General features: G+C 34.1%; 1 protein-coding gene across 1 annotated transcript; it reads left to right on the top strand.

The window, feature by feature from the left end:
* Positions 1-2,456: 2,456 nt before the first annotated feature.
* LOTGIDRAFT_130846 (hypothetical protein) lies at positions 2,457-3,080 on the top strand (the record flags this gene model as incomplete). The annotated part of the gene is made up of 2 exons (XM_009065833.1): positions 2,457-2,615; positions 2,895-3,080. Coding segments are annotated over 2 exons (345 nt in total), but the record flags the coding sequence as incomplete, so codon positions are not given.
* Between the last annotated feature and the right edge of the window lie 16,325 nt (positions 3,081-19,405).

Raw genomic sequence — 19,405 nt, 5'->3', positions numbered from 1 at the left:
TCTCTCTCGGTATTGTGATGACCTGGCAATTTAACCTGAACTTGACATTCGTCTTGTTGTCGTATGAACCATCTCAAGGATGCATAACAACTCCTTCCTCAAATAAATCTGATCGTCGAACGAGTCTGTGTTTAATTTTCAAATGTGTTGCAATTTTCAGTTGTTCTCTGGACGTTAGAAGTGAGAGTTGTGGCCGACCAAGTTGTTATGGACTATAGTTCTGGTAACGTGAAATGATCAAGGAACAATATTTGAGATAGGTTTACAAACGTTGATAAAAGCTAATATTGAAGTAATAGAAGTAGTACAAATTTTGATACAATGAGCTCGACCACAGTTGAACCAAAGGATAGCGAAATGCCCATACAAAGGGCCCCAGCTTCGATAGAAACGGTAAGCTTTGTTTTTCTATTGTTCTATTGATGCTAGTGTCATAATAACTTTCATAGTCAAATTTAAAAAAAATAACCACTTCGCTTCAGACCGTACTTTTTCTATTGGCTGTTTTGTGTTTTGATAAAGTATTTGCTATTGACGTGTACAAAATATTTTTAAGAAATAAATGTATCCAAATACATACCATAGGAATAATTGAATAACAATTCTTATTTATGTTATGCACGAACAAATGCTTTAAAGTGATGGGAAACATTTTTTTTTAACATTGTTTCATCCGATTTCCAACAACTGTGGAATGTGTCACACGCAATGGTAGATAAGTTTTGGTTACATAGATTCATTTGGAAATTTGGATTAGAAATTTAAATGTTACATAAATGACTAAGTAAGCGAATTCCATGAACATTAAATTACACTGTAATCAGTACTGGATAAATATCTTTGACATTTACAGTAATGACAGTTATCATAAGTCGTATCAATATTACTGTTACTTCATTGAATATATTTACATTATTTAATGTCTGTATTTTACGGTGGCTAATTTAGGACAGTATGGTATCAAATATATCGAGAGTTGAAAATAATTGAGTAAAGCATTAAGTCGATCGATCATCACAGTAGTTCTTAATGTGGGCTCAGATTGACTGATGGCGATTGACACTCGTATCGAAAACACTCACATCCAACAAAATACGGAAAAAATGCGATTTTAGAAATCATTCTTGAAATCTTGGAAACTGGATAGTTTGTGTTTTCAAAAATCAATTCAAATGTGTTTTTACCCCTATCAGACTAGTTATGTTAGTTACCATCTAGCACAGAATGTCAATCATTGCTCTCGTGTTTTAATATTTGTTCCGGTTTTGTCCAAACTTATTGTCAAAAAATAAGAACTAGCGCACTGTATTGATCTGCTGACTTAGTTAGTTTTTAACTTTTGATCCGTACATTTTTGTTTAAGAGATTTTTAACAAATATGATTTTGAATATGTGATCTCTTCGAATGGAATTCCCAAAGATTAACATGATTTTATATGGTTTCCCTTCAATGACGAAATGAGAAATCATGACAGTTTCTTCTAGCATTTTGACACTTCAAAACTTTTGACCAAAGCAAACGATCAATGATATTTATGAATGGGAAACACGTCGAAAAACATACTTTGGAAATGCTGGAACAAGGTCCGTCAAACAGTAACTTGTGAATGGGGAAACCAATTGTACCATTGGTAATTTTATTGCACAAAAACGAACTTTCGATGGAAGTTATACGGGCCATGGTACCGATTTAGTGCTAGCCTACTCTGTAGTATTAAAAAAAAGTAAACCAAAACATCGTGTGTAGAAATCAACACATGTATTGATAGAATGTTTTGTGGTCAGATTAAACATTTGTCGTTTGTTTACATGTGTATTTTAAACACTCTGTATTTCAACAGTTACAAACCAATCTCCGCTAATCGGCAAAGAATGTGGACATAACCCGGTTTTACCTCGCATTCTGCTCATGAAAAACACGATTAAACCATGAAATAACAACAGAGTTGCATATCCGCACACACCATCGACACATTTACATTACAACACTCCAGATCGATTATTCAAATTCAGCACAAGGCCAAATCTAACACCATTCCAATACTTTTACAGATTCTCACATAACATTTCAAACGTTTGGAAATGTATTTATTTCAATGAGTTAGTGTCAAATAAACATCAAAACATTGATCTGAATAATAGGTCGATTTGAATCGCATCAGATCCGTCGCAGTCAACTTCGAAACGCATTATCGAGAAATTGGCCGACTTTCATCAACTATGATCGATAAGAAGTTTGCAGGTCAAGAACGCTGTGGTCTACTTCCAGATTCAGTTTTCTATCAAAAGCAGTATAACCCAAGCAACTGTCTCCCAATTTCAAATTTTTAAATTCAGTGATTGGCCAGATTGTGCCATTTAATATCAGGGGGTAGCCGCCGTTGAAAGGTTTGTGGTAGTGATGGTGAAGCTATCTCACTTTTTACAACTATGTATTTTAGGTCACGTTTCGAACATATGCTGTTAGAAAGACGATTGCCCAAGGTTTGCTGGATTTCGCCTTATTGATGGCCAATGCATCTCAACTAAAAGCTTTGTTAGATGTTAGACCAGAAAATCGTGACATGTTGTTTATACCCATGCTGGTTTTAATCGCACTGTCGGTGTTTATGCAAGTGAGTATCATATGTCTGAAGTGGTTCTCGCACCGTAGCTATCAACTGAGTTATGAGCTGACCACTTTCATTACTTTCAACCATTAGCAACTGGTAATCGCTTTGGTGTGAGGGCACCTTGAGTGAAATTTGATAATGAAAATAATCAAATCATCTTCAACTGAGCTCCGTATAGAGATATTTCACCAAAAATGACAATCAAGCAAGAGAGTTCTACTTTCACTAACAATATGCCGAAGTTGTCGTTTTTGGACGTGATCAGCTATCTTTCCATTTCAGGTTACAGTCGGAGTATTGTTATTACTGCTTGGATCTCGAGAAGCCAAAACTGAAGAAGACATGTCTAAAAGAAATGCCATGAATAATGGAGTAACTGGTCTCATTTTATTCATAACTGTAGTCAATGTGTTTATTTCGGCGTTTGGGATCAAATTTTCGGACGATGGAGCTCATGGTGTTCCTTGACATTTTTTCCTTATTAATGTCTGTAAATATCTTCTTGCCAAAGGCAATCTCTACAAGTTTGTAGTTTTTGTATATACTTTGCTCCCATTTTTTGTTTTTGAGATCCAATGCCTTTGTTTATTTGGTGATCTCTATGATGACCTCTTTAAAAGGTAACAAAGAAATTGATTCTGCAATGGATACATCAAAATTTTAATTCATTATACAAATGAAAAAAAAACCTACTGAGTTACGTGATTACTTTTTAGCAGAAAGAACACTTAGGTTGCAGTTATTGGTGGCCAAATTGGACATTATGTGCCTAATTTATATGCGAATGAAAATTTACGGTGACTATTAACTAAACTAATTTCTCGAAACACGGCCACGATAAGTGGATCGATCTTTGATAAATTGATTACCATTATGTTCAAGACATCACAAATTAACTATATTCATTAATTTACGTGCAAAGGATAACAAAAAAAAATGAACCAAATGCACTGAAACGTACTTTTGATAACTAATGATCTTATGGCTATCTGAAGACTTACGAGTCGGTTTCGGTTCAGCAACCCTTGAGGTCTCAAGATACCTTAACGAACATTAAAATTATCTATTAAATGATTAGAAACGAGATTTGTCGGTCTGTTATTGAATGGTTTCCTCTCCAACAAAAAGACAAGAAAATCACGACTATGGTGTCATTTACTGTTGCTAATGGTAATGTTTCCATGTAGACGTTAATGGTACTTTGTCCACGAGAATATTAATGGTAATGTTTAAAGGTGGATGTTAATGGTAATGATTCCGCTCGAACTTTAGTGGTTATTTGTCCAGGTAGACTTTAATGGTAATGTTTACACGTGGACATTAGTGGTAGTGTTGGCAATGTTTTCACGTGAACGTTGGTGGTAATGTTTTCACGTGAACGTTAGTGGTAGTGTTGGGAATGTTTTCACGTGAACGTTAGTGGTAATGTTTCCATGAAAACGTGGGTGGTATTGTTTCCACGTGGACGTACATCCAGAGAAACCACCTTGGTTCATTACCTACCCATTTAAATGTGTCTCCTATGTTCGTCAACTCTTTAGTCAGTATCATCACCACGTTAGAGGAACGAAACATTTGCAACTTTTTGTTCCCTTTGTTGCGTAACAAGATAAAACCACTTTTTGTTATTTAGAATCCAAGCTGTTTCATTTATTTTATTCTTGAGCTAGTTACTTCCCTTGACATGTGAAGAAGTGGCTCACTTACAAATAAACAAGTAAATCGCGTACATTCAGACTACCATCAAAACAGAAGTTTATGCCTAAAGTAGCGTCAAATCTTCCAAAAGAAGATGATTTTTAAGTATTATTCCCCGAAATGTAATAACTGTATGACAATAAAATAAATCTTCCATGTAAGTTAAGACTTGCGTCACTTCAAATTCTAGTGAAACGACCGCCGGGTTTTCTGTCCAAATGTTGGTATAGACGCCAACATCTTCTTTAATCTGAAACACGAAAACGTCCGTTCCCAATACCTTATTCAACGCCAAAAATTTCAGTCTTAACTCAGTTTATAGACAGATAAGAATTTCAAAATGTAAAGAGGAGAACACGACAACTCTCATATAGAAATGACGAGAAATGGTAGGTTTTGAATAGCGCTTTATAAGATATTATACAAACTCTGTATTTCCTGAAGACAACGACCTTAGTGGTAATCACAATCTAGTTGTACTACAATTACAACATCAGTGATTGACCGATGGATTGGAAATACAGAGATTAAAGTTCATTTGAAGCATAATAATACCTCACAGCATTACAATATTAGTAATACAAATAATTAACTTTACTCATAACAACGTTACCAATAAATACATAATAAGTGGGTATGATCGAATAGTAACTTGTTTATGGCATCATTGACCTTCGTGTACTCAAGGAATATCAGTGGCGGAGCCAGGTTTACGTCCGAGATTGGATCATCTTTCAACAATCTGTCAGTTGTTCTGCATGCTGAAATTCATAGTCTCTACCTTTCCCATGTGATTTTTGAAATCCATGGTAGTTCTTCTGTTTGCTGAAATCTTCTGTCGTGTTAGTGTTAGTTTTTCTGCAGTTTTTGGTCTGTTCCTTGCTAGATCTTATGCTGAAATATGGCTCTACCTTGCTAGTTTTTCTGTGTGCTGAAATCCATGATCTGTTCCTTGCTAGTGCTTCTGTATGCTGAAATCTTCTGTCTGTCCCTTGCTAGTTCTTATGCTGAAATCCAGTGTCTGTACCTTGCTAATGCTTCTGTATGCTGAAATCCATGGTCTCTACTCTCTAGAGCCTCTATTTGCTGAAATCTGTGGTCTCTATCTTGTTAGTTTCTGTATGAGTCTCTCTCTAAGTAGGTATAGGTTTATGTAGAATGAGAGTAATAGTGGTATTGGACATGTCCTCTTTCACCAAGACCCTTGCTTTCAAAAAGACCTCAAGCCAGTATAGCTGATATTTTGACTCTGGAGAAACCTTTATATTACAGGTCTATTGTCAACATTCTCAAAGATCTTCAAGAACATTGATAACCAGAATACGTTCTCGGTTAACTTTAAATGCGGTCTGCATCCAAAGAGTTGACAGTACAGGCTGTTATATTTGTAATTATCCATATTCCCAAACCTGTGTAGCTATACACATAGTGTAAAGTCTAATGCGATCTGTGATAAAGGAGATTCCACACAATGCTTCCCAAGAGATGCGCTAAATACATCAGCAAATTTGTAAATTGTTGACAGTTTAAATAACCAGACGTCAAGCAAGCAATAATACGTGTCGATTTTAACTGCTAAGATCGAAAATAACACTTTTTTTAATTGATCGTATGCATTAGCGCGCATTCATTTGGGTAAACTGATCTTCTTTTGTAAGATTTTCTATTGATGTAAAATTGTTTTGAAATAGGGGATAATACTTTAAATGCGAAAAAAAAGGATTTTCAACACAAATCAACCCATCAATAATAATCGGTTGAAAACATCACGATAATGATATCTGTAACGGTTAATGTAAAAAAGCATCACTCTTGCACAAAATATGGACACCAAATATTGAGATATCTGAGCAAATACTTGTCGTTGAATTGTGTATAGAATGAACCGCACTGAATTATGTTACAAATTACTGAAATTGATCTATATCAGCTGGAAAAAAGCGAATATCCTTTTACTAAACGCAAAGAAGGAAATGTCTATGTCTTTTGGCCTCAAATGAATTTTAAATTGTAAATAAGAAACTTCAATGGACTGAACCGCTTTGGGATTTCTTAGGCACCTGCCAAAATCTTCACTACCAAAACCTTCCTCAACCTACTTAGGCCCATAATCAATTTGCTCTTTGGGTTGAAGCTATTTTTTTAAATAATCGAAAATATATTCACTAAAAAACAATTTTGTAATATAAGACGTGGGGCCTCTGACCCATATTGACCCTCGGACCACTTACACTGATCCGACCACCCAGTCTTCCTCTGAAGTCTCATGGGGAGACGTATTTTGCTTACCTCAAAATATATTCGTTTAAAAACAATTTTGTAATATAAGACGTAGGGCCCCTGAACCATATTGACCCTCGGACCACTAACGCTGATCCGACCACCCTGTCTTGCTCTGAAGGGAACTTCTGAAGTCTCATGGGGAGACGTATTTTGCTTACCCCAAAATATATTCGTTCAAAAACAATTTTGTAATATAAGACGTAGGGCCCCTGAACCATATTGACCCTCGGACCACTAACGCTGATCCGACCACCCAGTCTTCTGCTGAAGGGAACCTCTGAAGTCTCATGGGGAGACGTACCCTCACCTTATTAAATATTGTGGTCTGATATCAACAACACATGCAGATTTACCATTCCTGATATACTCGCCAAAACAAATAGTTACTTTCTCTTGAATTTTACCTGTTTGTTGGTATTGTTAATTAATTAGTCATCTTTATTTCTGTCAGTCCAAATAATTAAAATTTCAAGCAAGCCTTTTTATGGTAACCTTTCCCATCAACGGTACAGAATTCACAGAAAGTGGTTCAAAAGGGAAATGCCCAACAAACCATGTGTTTACAACTCGTTTCAGTGAAGTCAAGTAAGTGTGTAATTCTTGTTAAATTATCTGAAACCAGCCCAGTAAATACCTTCAAAAGTAATTAAGGTCCACGTTAGAAGAAGCCAAAAGAAGCCTAACCCTTAATGAGTTTGAAATATTGGTCTGTTAAAGATCAGGTCATAAATCATCTATGAAGTAAATACGCTGCTATTTTCAGACTACTGTCATGTCTCTCTTGAATTTTTTCCATCATCTCATAGAGAAATGACAGGTTGAAAATGTGTGATGTTGCTCTAAGAAGGTCTTCAATGTCCATTGAAATGAAATGCTTCTTTGGACCTATTGTCTGAGCAAAGTAAAAAAAATGTTTCTTGAATTTTTTTCTATTATTTTATTTTCTAGCACCCCACCACTCCAAAAGAACATGATCTTATATACCGAAAAATACAAATACATAAGTACATGTGTATGAAATGTACAGACTCGCACAGTTTAACAATATATATATATATATACAGAAAAATACATATACATAAGTACATGTGTATTAAATGTACAGACTACTTTGCTGTAATCAAGTACATAACCACGAGAGATGTACAAACTCGCACAGTTTAACAATATATATATATATATACAGAAAAATACATATACATAAGTACATGCTAACATAATGATTGTACATAACCACAAGATGTAAAGGCTACATTCATAGTAAAGAAAAATAAGCAGTTGATAGTTTAATACTATGATACATGAAAATGGTCGTTGATCAGATTACAAAATGGCTTTATCTCTAAATCACTTCTTCTTTTATAAAATTAAACTAAACAAGAAAGTGTTATACTCATAAATGCTACAATGAGATAATCTTATCTGAATTGTGAAAGTTGAGAGTCTAATTAAATTTAGACCCAACTTTCGTTTCGTTTCGTTTTTTATTAATTTTTATATTTAGTATAGCCACTTGACAGTTTGGTTTGACGATTGAAGTCTTGAACGTTCCTCAAATTAAACTTTTGTCCAATCAGTAACCAGACAACGTTTGCTTTTGTTCCTGAAAATACACCTTTTGATCGTGTCACAATCGGTCAAGACTCGAGAAGGATTAAATTTGATTGCTTAGATCAAAAGGTTATTATGACGAATGTTTAAGACTCCGGTCATTAGACCCTACTCTGATGTGGCTATACTTAATAAAAAAACGAAACAAAAGTTGATTTCTCCATCATGATAAGTTAGTCAACAATTTCCTATTAATACATTTAAGAAGCTATAACTTTATTGAGAATCTCATCAAGATTCACGTTGTTTCTAAGGCTTCCTGGCGTTTAATTCCGTTCAGAATGATTACAACTGCTGGCACCAGAATTGGATAGAAGCACATTTAGGCATAGAAATCACATAACTGCTATGATTTATGTTGATTGTTCATTTTGAAGAATAATGTGGAAATTGTCTGTGGGTTTTATCAATATTACTAGAAAATTGCTTTGTAAATTGTTTAAATTAACACCTGCGGAGGTTGTTTAACCCTTTGGATGCAGAGTTTACACTCCTATGTTACAATAACCTTCACTGGCTGCTTAACTAATAGATCAAGGAATTATGTGACCACTCGTGCTGTGACAGAGGGAGGAAGGAGGGTTTTAATCCGATTACCTCGGAAAAACATTTTCTAATCTGGAAAGGCGGAGAATGCATCTAGCGATTTTGGCGGTGAAAGTAGAATAAATTTTTCTTTCCCGAGGATGGGGCCATGAAACCATGCCCATGAAACCATGCCCCACTTCAGGACTGTTGAATAGGTAAATAACAGGTAGGTCTACAAAGAATTGACTAATTCAGATATCTTATGATAATGAATATAATGATGATGATTCTATACAGAGACAATGCACACGATATATAATATTTTAAGAATTGAAATTATTTTTATGGCTAACATTTTAGGCTAGTATTACATCAAGTCATTTTAGAATATCCTGGGGCCAACTTCTAAAAAGCATGTTTGTAATGTTCTGCTTTTGGTAGATCACTTACAACTTTCGTTCCAAAATAGACCCAATAAGCAACCAGTCTACTGTACTTAAAATCTGTTTTTTTTTTTTTCAGATATAACTTTTAGAAATGAGACTCTGAAAAAATTTCATGGAGTGGAAGTAAAATTAAAAGCATTTTCCTTCTTTTGTTTTGACAGAAATTTGGATGGATTTGGTCATTGACTAGTTGTTTTGATAATTGAATTAATGTTTTATATCAGAGCTTCTAGCCCATGAACCTGCATTTTTGTCTCTTCTGGTTTTTTGGGTCAATTTAGTGAAAATATAACAAAACATGAGGTCTTACCAATAATTAAAGATCAAAGTTTGGTTTGGTGTCTGAGTGGGAAGCAGAAAGGTACAAAGTTTGGTTTGGTGTCTGGAGTGGAACAAAAAATAAAAAGTTTGGTTTGGTGTCTGGGAGGGTAACAGAAGGGTAAAAGTTTGGTTTGGTGTCTGGGAGGGTAACAGAAGGTTAAAAGTTTGGTTTGGTGTCTGGAGGGGAACAAAAAGTAAAAAGTTTGGTTAGGTGTCTGGAGTGGAACAGAAGGGTAAAATGTTTGGCTTGGTGTTTGTTGTCTGGAGTGGAACAAAAAGTAAAAAGTTTGGTTTGGGGAACTAAAGGGGATGGCAGTGGATATAGCTGCTACATTGTTGATTTCAAATTAAAAGCTAGCCAAGGATTGATGTCCTCTGAAGTGAGATAATAATTTATAATGTCTACCTAATTTTTTCCTGCTACAGTTTATTTGTTCTGCATAATTTACATTGTCATTAGTGTCAAGAGCTCTACTTGCAGGCTTGTCATAAAGATAAATGGCTTTAAACTACTAGAGAGCTTTTTTCATAAAAACTCAGTAAACAGCTTGATTTATTATCAAACAGACAGCCAAAGAATAAGTTGGTTTTAAAGCAAACATTTTTTTTTTGTTCTGTCTAGTATGTTTGTGAGGTTCTATAGCATGGTCGGTTAGAGCATTGGTTCTTTATATGATGTCATTTGATTGGTTACGTTGAAAAAATGGCGGCTGTGGATTCTAATCTTGAATGTTGTGTGATAGTCCGATGATCTTGAATAAGTCGTCTTCACTCATAATTGATCCAGCTGTAAGGGATACAGATAATCTGGAAAGATCAATGCCAAGAGGTTTGACCAAGGATTAGCTGGTAGAAAGGATCATTAACTGTGAATCTAACTTGTTATCGTTGTAAAATATAGTTGTTTCTTTCTTTCTATTTGATTTGTGTCCAGGCGACATGAGAAAAAGTCCAAAAAAGTCATAAAGCTAAAAGTGTATATTTCAATATGCTAGCTTGGTTGATTTGGTATATGTAAAAGAGACGTAATAAGTGATTATTACATTGATATCTAGTTATAGACTCATCAAGATCATCTGAATAAAATGAGTTAAAACTGATATGATACACTTAAACGATTTATAATACATTAGTTAAGAACATTGTATCATTACAAGGGCTTTAGGCAATCTTTCATAAGATAAAATCCAGATTTTAATTAAAGATGGGTTCCCTTATTTTCATTTATGAAAATGAAAATGCTAATACTTATATGAATAGAAAGTAGAGGTGTTCTAATGAATTTGAATAAGTTTATCTCACATGTCCATAATTAATTCATAATTAGCTAAATTAGAAGACAATTACCAGCAGAATTTCAATGAGTGACCAATCAAGAAAGGTTAAAAGTCTTTTTTTGTTTATCCAGACTGTACATACATGGACACTTATGATTGGTTAAAACATAATGATTAAAAATACATGATAATTCATTAGAAACAAAAATTAATCAAATACTTTTGTATCAAAAACTAGTAAAAACCATAGTTAAAAAATATTGTGATACATTAATGCTTAATATCATGATACCAATATCGCTCAGCTCTACAAAACTGCATTCCCAGTCAAATATCTGCGATTAGATTATGTACTCTGAATCCCTTTAGAGAGTTGACATGGCTAACATTAATTAATTGCTTTATTGATCTGTTAGTTTCAATGTTAAATATCATTATTTCATTTCATAAACTTTCATCTTTATTATTAGTCATTTCATTTACCTGTTTATAGATTTCATATTTTCTTTTGTCTGTTATGTGTTCATGATATTCCCATTGGTTCGCTGTTGACATTATCGCTAAATGCATTACCTAAAAACATAATTGATGTTTAATCTTTGAGTTAACCCTTTCAACACTAGGGGCACATTAACACAATATATACCTGAGCAGCCTGTATACTGCCCGTTGCTAAGTGACGTCATACACTTTTACTTTTATTACTTAGAGTTCAGGGTATATGATGTTATAATTCATTTACACTCAGGGTTCAAAGAGTTTCGACAATCTTTGTTAAAGGGACAGATGCACCATTTTGGGGAGTTGATTTTAGTCTTGTATATATGTAAATAGTCTTTAGAAGTACTAGAAATGTACAAAAAAATCGTATAATTTCTTTAAAACTACTTCAAATTAGGAATTTTACTCACTATTTCTCTATATGTTTTTTCTATATATCACAGAGTATCTTAAATTAACGAGTTGTTATAATATAAAAACGCATATAATTCTGGACACACTTGGATTTGAAGACTGTGAGCTTTGAACACTATCACTGATTAGCTTAGCTAAAAAATTCCCGTTTCTGAGACTAAAGAATGCTGAAAAAATTACTTACCTGTCCCTTTAAGATGAAGTAATTTTGGCTAAAGCTTCACCTACCCTGGTGATAATCATGGCTTAAAGTTTAAGATAGTACTGCCACAGTGTCCTGCCCTGTATCTCATGTGTTCATATCTTCTATTTTCGTTTGTTACTAAGTTGTTTGGTATGGTTTCATAGTTTTGTGGAGTAAATTTCACAAAGATTTAAAATATTTTCATGTATACCCACCAAGATTCTTCATCAACTTCAATCCTTATCATATATCTGTCTATCACCAAATTTGGATTAATGTCATTACTGAAGTTAGTTTTATTGTACAAAAACTAAAAGTGCAGTATCACAGTGGCAGCACCGGTCGGGGTACAGGGAGGCATTTGCCCCCCTAGAAATGTGGTTTGCTCCCCACTTTATTTTCAACGAATGTCTACCTTTTTTCTCCAAAATATGTGTCAGAATGCAAAATCAATCCATTGTTTCTAAAATTTTCATGAGAGAACCCTCTAAGACGCTCTATGAGAGACTTGCGACTATGACACCACCACAGAGTAGCCTCAGCAGTTGTCCCCCATTGAGTCAGTCTGCCCCCTATTTGTAGTGTACCCCTAGTCTTGGAAGGCTGGTGCTGCCACTGCAGCACAATGTACTGAAAGGTAATGAAATTTCTGTTTGAAAAATGCTGTATTGCCCTTATCACTTAATTTAACAGCAATTTCGAAATTCATTTCACTTTCTGGTTAATAGCTTATTACAAGGCAATTTTCTATTTAGAATTCTATAATAGACATTTAGCTATCAGGCTTTGCAATTGAATTGATACCTGACAAGTCTATGATAAATGCAATGATATCACTATATATAGTAGTAATTACTGAACAAAAACCCCAATTACTTTTCATTGAAGTTTGTAATGATGTGTATATTTACTTTATAATGATAATTACTTGTGATCTAGAAATATTGTTTTTATCATATATTTACCTGAAGCTAAAAGCAACATTAATCATTTTGTTTGTGACTTCCCTTTGATGTGAGAATATAAAATACAAACTAGATTAAATTATCACAGAAAACAATTGTTTTTCTCTATAAATAGGCCATTCTCCATATTGATGACCTTAAAGCTTCAAGTTAACGTTCGTTTCTAACGGATGCTGATATTTCAAACTAGGTAGTTGTTGGTAGATGACAAGTTAACGTTCGTTTCTAGTGAATACTGATATCACAAACTATGTGGTTGTTGGTAGATGACAAGTTAACGTTCGTTTCTAGTGAATACTGGTATCACAAACTAGGTAGTTGTTGACAAGTTAACGTTCGTTCTAGTGAATACTGATATCACAAACTAGGTAGTTGTTGGTAGATGACAAGTTAATGTTCGTTCTAGTGAATACTGATATCACAAACTAGGTAGTTGTTGGTAGATGACAAGTTAACGTTCGTTCTAGTGAATACTGATATCACAAACTAGGTAGTTGTTGGTAGATGACAAGTTAACGTTCGTTTCTAGTGAATACTGATATCACAAACTATGTGGTTGTTGGTAGATGACAAGTTAACGTTCGTTTCTAGTGAATACTGGTATCACAAACTAGGTAGTTGTTGACAAGTTAACGTTCGTTCTAGTGAATACTGATATCACAAACTAGGTAGTTGTTGGTAGATGACAAGTTAATGTTCGTTCTAGTGGATGCTGATATCACAAACTAGGTAGTTGTTGGTAGATGACAAGTTAACGTTCGTTTCTAGTGAATACTGATATCACAAACTATGTGGTTGTTGGTAGATGACAAGTTAACGTTCGTTTCTAGTGAATACTGGTATCACAAACTAGGTAGTTGTTGACAAGTTAACGTTCGTTCTAGTGAATACTGGTATCACAAACTAGGTAGTTGTTGACAAGTTAACGTTCGTTCTAGTGAATACTGATATCACAAACTAGGTAGTTGTTGGTAGATGACAAGTTAACGTTCGATTCCAAGAGAAGCTGATATCGTAGACCAGGTAGTTGTTGGTAGATGACAAGTTAACGTTCGTAAGCTGATATAGACCAGGTAGTTGTTGGTAGATGACAAGTTAACGTTCGATTCCAAGAGAAGCTGATATCGTAGACCAGGTAGTTGTTGGTAGATGACAAGTTAACGTTCGGAAGCTGATATAGACCAGGTAGTTGTTGGTAGATGACAAGTTAACGTTCGATTCCAAGAGAAGCTGATATCGTAGACCAGGTAGTTGTTGGTAGATGACAAGTTAACGTTTGTTCTAGTGGATGCTGATATCACAAACTAGGTAGTTTTTGGTAGATGACAGGTTAATGTTCGCTTCCTGCAGATGCTGATATCAGACTAGGTAGTTGTTGGTTGATGACAGGTTAACGTTCTATTCCAGTGAATGCTGATATCAGACTAGTTAGTTATTGGTTGATGACAAGTTAACGTTCTCTTCCAGTGGATGCTGATATCACAAACTAGGTAGTTGTTGGTAGATGACAGGTTAACGTTCGCTTCCTGCAGATGCTGATATCAGACTAGTTAGTTGTTGGTTGATGACAAGTTAACGTTCTCTTCCAGCGGATGCTGATATCACAAACTAGGTAGTTGTTGGTTGATGACAAGTCAACGTTCGCTTCCTGCAGATGCTGATATCAGACTAGTTAGTTGTTGGTTGATGACAAGTTAACATTCTCTTCCAGTGGATACTGATATCACAAAATAGGTAGTTGTTGGTAGATGACAAGTTAACGTTCGCTTCCAGTGGATACTGATATCACAAACTAGGTAGTTGTTGGTAGTCGTAGTAATTGGATTGGTTGAATTGGATGATTCTGTGTTGTTGGTTTGATTGTTGATAATGACCTTACAGGAATTGTGAAGAGATATTATTTGCATCATGCCAATTTTCTGTCAGTGTATTGGACCAGTAATTATAGAAATGTTTAACAATATATGACAAAAAGCTGCTAATTATTCTTAGGAACCTTTGAGATAGTTATCTCACAAAACACTTTGTAAGATCAACAGACTCTGACTGAATATCGAACTGGTACTAAACAATACTAAAAGTACCACAGATACACATAAAAGGTTCAGAAAACATCTTACACTTAAAGATGAACTATTAATTTACTGTACTGGGCAATTATATATATACATAAAAATCCAAAAAGTCTGACAAAAGAAGAATATAGTTAGATGAGATCAATAACGAGATAAAGATAGTTAATTTTTACTGCCAACATGTTTCAATTTCATATTTCCAAGGTATACTAACAATACAATAAACAACGATATGACGTCATGATATTGCCTTTAGGAGATATAATATTAATATGATGGATTTACACTAATGGAAAAAGAAAAATAAACAAAATATACATAAAGATCAAACTAATCCCTTTAATTTAGGCTTTAGTTTCTCAATAAAATATTTCTTCTTGATTCCCATTTGTAGGTTGTCTTGGCTAGACATTTTGTAAAATGGAAATACCATAAAATTTGGGGATATTCCCCTTGCACAGACATCAATGTGTTCACTTAACAGAATCATTCTCGTTTTAGGATCCCGGATTTGTTGTATCCTTTGAATCGAGATACACACATATAAATGTGGGGTCTTAACTTCTAACTGCTTCTAGGACATCCCAGCACTAAGATCATTTCGCGAATATGTGGCCTGGAATCTTTAAGGTGCCCAGCCTGTTGCATGCAGTATTCAGTACTTTGGTACCCTCCAAAAGAACTATTGAAATAAATTGATCACAGCCAACTGAAGATTTCCCTTGCCACTCTTAGGTTACTCAAGATATAAGACCATAAGTATTATCTTATTTTATTTCTTTTCTTTCGTGCTTGATAATTCCTTGGTGAAGGCATAAAAGAGTTTTATATCAATAAAATGTAGCAAGACAGACGTTTTTAATGTAAGCAGTATCAATTAAGTTAGTCTGGATAAGTAATTGTGTTAAAAAAACTGGTCCAATGGGACAATTTTGTCTGGCAGTAGTGTAGAAGCACCTTGTAACTCGGCTTATATAATGTCTATTGGTGCTCATTTTTTTTTAAACTTTTTATAAATTGTTTTTTTTTTTAAATACATGATTTGTCTATAATGGAATTAAAGAGAGTTTTTTTTTTTTTTACATCACATAGGCCTATATTTCTTAGAATACATTTTTTATCAGACCTGTTAACCATTCTTATTGTTGATACTCCTTTTCCATTCCCTGTTCCAAACTTTTATGTAGAAAAAAAAAACTGTGCAACATAGATTTTACGTAGATTTTTAGTCACCTAATTCAGATTTTTTTTAGTTGATACATTAAGATACACATTTCTCTAGATTTTGGTATGTATTCTTCATAAATTTGAGGAAAAAAAATATCGAACTACAAAAAAAATATAATTTCCCCATCGCATTTTGCATTCAATTATTCCCTTCAACCTAATTCATATTCCCTCTTCTGAGAATAGGGAGCTGCTGCGGCTCAGTAAGTTAGACACTTGCTCTCTTACCTGAAGGTCCAGGGTTTAATCCTCGCATGGGTGATGATGCCTTCAGATTTTTCAACCCAGTTTCCCCCTGTCAGTGATACAGGTAAAAGTGTCTAGTTTTCCGGAAGGGACAATAAACCGAGGCTGTGTCCACGACAGTTGGAAATCCACAAACACAAGACTTTTGCTTAAGAAAATTTCCCTCATTACACACTGCATGGCATTGCCCATCTTCATGAACCAAATAAGGTTCAGAAAAGGAGGACGTCAAACTACATTCATTTCATTTCTTCTTAAAATAATACAAGGTAACCAATCTTGTTTGTTTTTAATTTTTTCCTTTTAGCCAAAACACTTTGGAGTTCCCAAATAGACATTTATATCATCTTTTTATTATTTTTATCAACATAGAAAACACCAAGAGTGTGCCATTAATGAGAAATTGATTTAGGATACAGATTGAAGGAAGCCTTAAATTATACAGTGTCTCTACTCTTTGATAATATTGTTGACATGCCATATTGAGTATTCTATATTATATGTAGTTAAAAACTTAAAAGCATTTTTACTTGTCTGTCTTTTTAAAGTTTTGTGGCTTTTTGAAAAAAAATTGTAAATCCTTTTTGAAAACTGTTGACAAAATGAAATGGTTCTTGAAAAAGGTGGGCAAATAAGAGAGGTTATGGTTTTTTGTTATATATTGTTATGTTCATTGCAATAATAACTTCTGTTGATTAAAGAGATTGTAGTGGTTTTATCTTTGTATGTGTAACAGTAATTCCTGCAATTCCACTAAAACTAAGTATTTGATGACGTCACTAATCGCAAAATATTCTTTATCACATAAGGCCCTTTGTGATTAGTGACATCATCAAACACTTAGTTTTAGTGGAATTGCAGGAACCACAGACATTTGATTGAAAATTGAAATGGTAAGCCCTACAAATTGAATGTATCCATGATACACATACAAAATATACAATCCCTTTAAAGATGTGTTCCCGAAAATGAAAACGATAATACTTATATGAATAGAAAGTAGAGGTGTTCTAATGACTTGGAAAAATACCAGTTCGTCTCACATGACCATAATTAATTCATAATTAGCTAAATTAGAAGAGAATTACCAGCAGAATTCCATTGAGTGACCAATCAAGAAAGGTCAAAAAGTCTTTTTATGCTTATCCAGACTGTACATACATGGACATTTATGATTGGTTTAAACCCCAATTAATCAAATAGTTTGCTTAATTTCACACTAAAAAATACGGAAACCCATCTTTAAGTTAAATAAATGTTAAGGAGAATCAGAATGTCTTGTAATTGAAAACTAAGTTATCTAATGTGACAGTGTTAAACTAACTTAACATGGATTGTACTACCAATCATTATCAGCTTTGTGATCAGTTCCAAGGCCAAATTTGATTAATATGATGGGCATTAAACTTTATACTGTGGATTAGACAAATTGTTGAGTCTGATCGTACCATGTGATAAATTGATTTATTTTGGTAGGCTACAAGAACTGGCTAGAATGAAATGCCAGTTATCTGTATGGCAGTGGATAGAGTTAAAGTGATTTGAAAGAAAAATCTTTTTGTCACAGCAGACTGTTTTTTCCTGATCTGTTCAAGACCCTAAAAAAAAACCAACTAAGACCCTAAAGCCAGCTGCACTCTATTTGACTTAGAGCAAGCAGTTTTTGCTTCCTTTAGATTGGCTAAAACTGCCTATCTATTCAGAACCATTGTTTTGAGTGGGGTCCGAGTGGCTGTCCCCCAGCAAGTGAGAATTAAGCCCCAGCAAAACCTTGTTCAATTCAGCAGAGAGATTGATTTATTTACAGTGTCTTTATACAAAAGCAAAAAGATTTTGATATATTTTTGACACTTTAAAATTGTCAGAAATGAGTTCTCTGGGCCTTTAATTCCTCAAATTTTCCACGTACAAAATCAGAGCCCGAGCATCAATTCATTCCTGACTATGGTGCTGTATCTATTGACTAGTAACTTGATGTAGTAAAGTATTTAAACTTGGTCAGAATTCAGCTACAGTTGGCAATTCTTTTCATCTGTTTTAGTTATCTAGAGTATTTGGCATATAAATGCAAAAATCACATGAAAAGAAAGTAGCTTTTACCATGTAGCCTAACGTCTGATTAAAAAAAACTTTTTTTCGAAAAAAATTCTGTGTAACATATTTGCATTCATGTTTCAGCGTTTTTTACAATTTCTTGACTGTCATCCTTTCAATTTACTTGACAAGACAATCACCTTACTTCAGCTGATTACTCATCTCTGAACTTCATTTCAATTTCAAATTATGTGTAACATACATGCAAGCTCTAGGGCAAATACAAAAATCACAGAACAGCTGGTAAAAAAAAAGAGTTTTTTTGATAAGAGTTATTGAATTGTTAAATGTGAAATTTTAAATAACTTCACTATGTAATTATAATAGATTTTACTATCAAATGGAAAAATTCTTTGAAGATGCTATTTATTAGTAAAAGTAATGTTTATATTTGAATTTCAAACCTTTTGGCATTGATCTTTCTCAGATTATCCATATACCAATTTACAGCTGGCCCATCAGGATCTGGCAGAAAAGGTCACCATTAAGGTGAAAAATATTGGTTGGTTGTTTGGTAGATGACAAGTTAACGTTCGCTTCCAGTGGATACTGATATCACAAACTAGGTAGTTGTTGGTTGATGACAAGTTAACATTCGCTTCTAGTGGATGCTGATATCGCAAACTAGGTAGTTGTTGGTAGTCGTAGTAGTTGGTAGTTGGATTGGTTCAAATTGGATGATTCTGTGTTGTTGGTTTGGTTGTTGATACTTTATGAGGTCGGATCAAATGACATGGCGGTGAGACTCGGTGATGTGGCGTAAGTTACTCGATCTCCTTCATTCTTCCAAACTCGTTCTGATCAAGGTATTTCTTGTTGATTGGTAGTCGAATTGTAGTCGTTGGTTCATACATAGCCTTCATGTATGAAATACGGATTCAGGCTTTTTCATATATATATATATACCTTTCATGTGATACAAA

Source organism: Lottia gigantea (genome assembly GCF_000327385.1).
Source record: "Lottia gigantea unplaced genomic scaffold LOTGIsca_71, whole genome shotgun sequence".
NCBI classification, from domain to species: Eukaryota; Metazoa; Mollusca; class Gastropoda; family Lottiidae; genus Lottia; species Lottia gigantea.
Note: the sequence above shows the minus strand (reverse complement) of the source record. Positions and strands in the feature narration are given on the sequence as shown.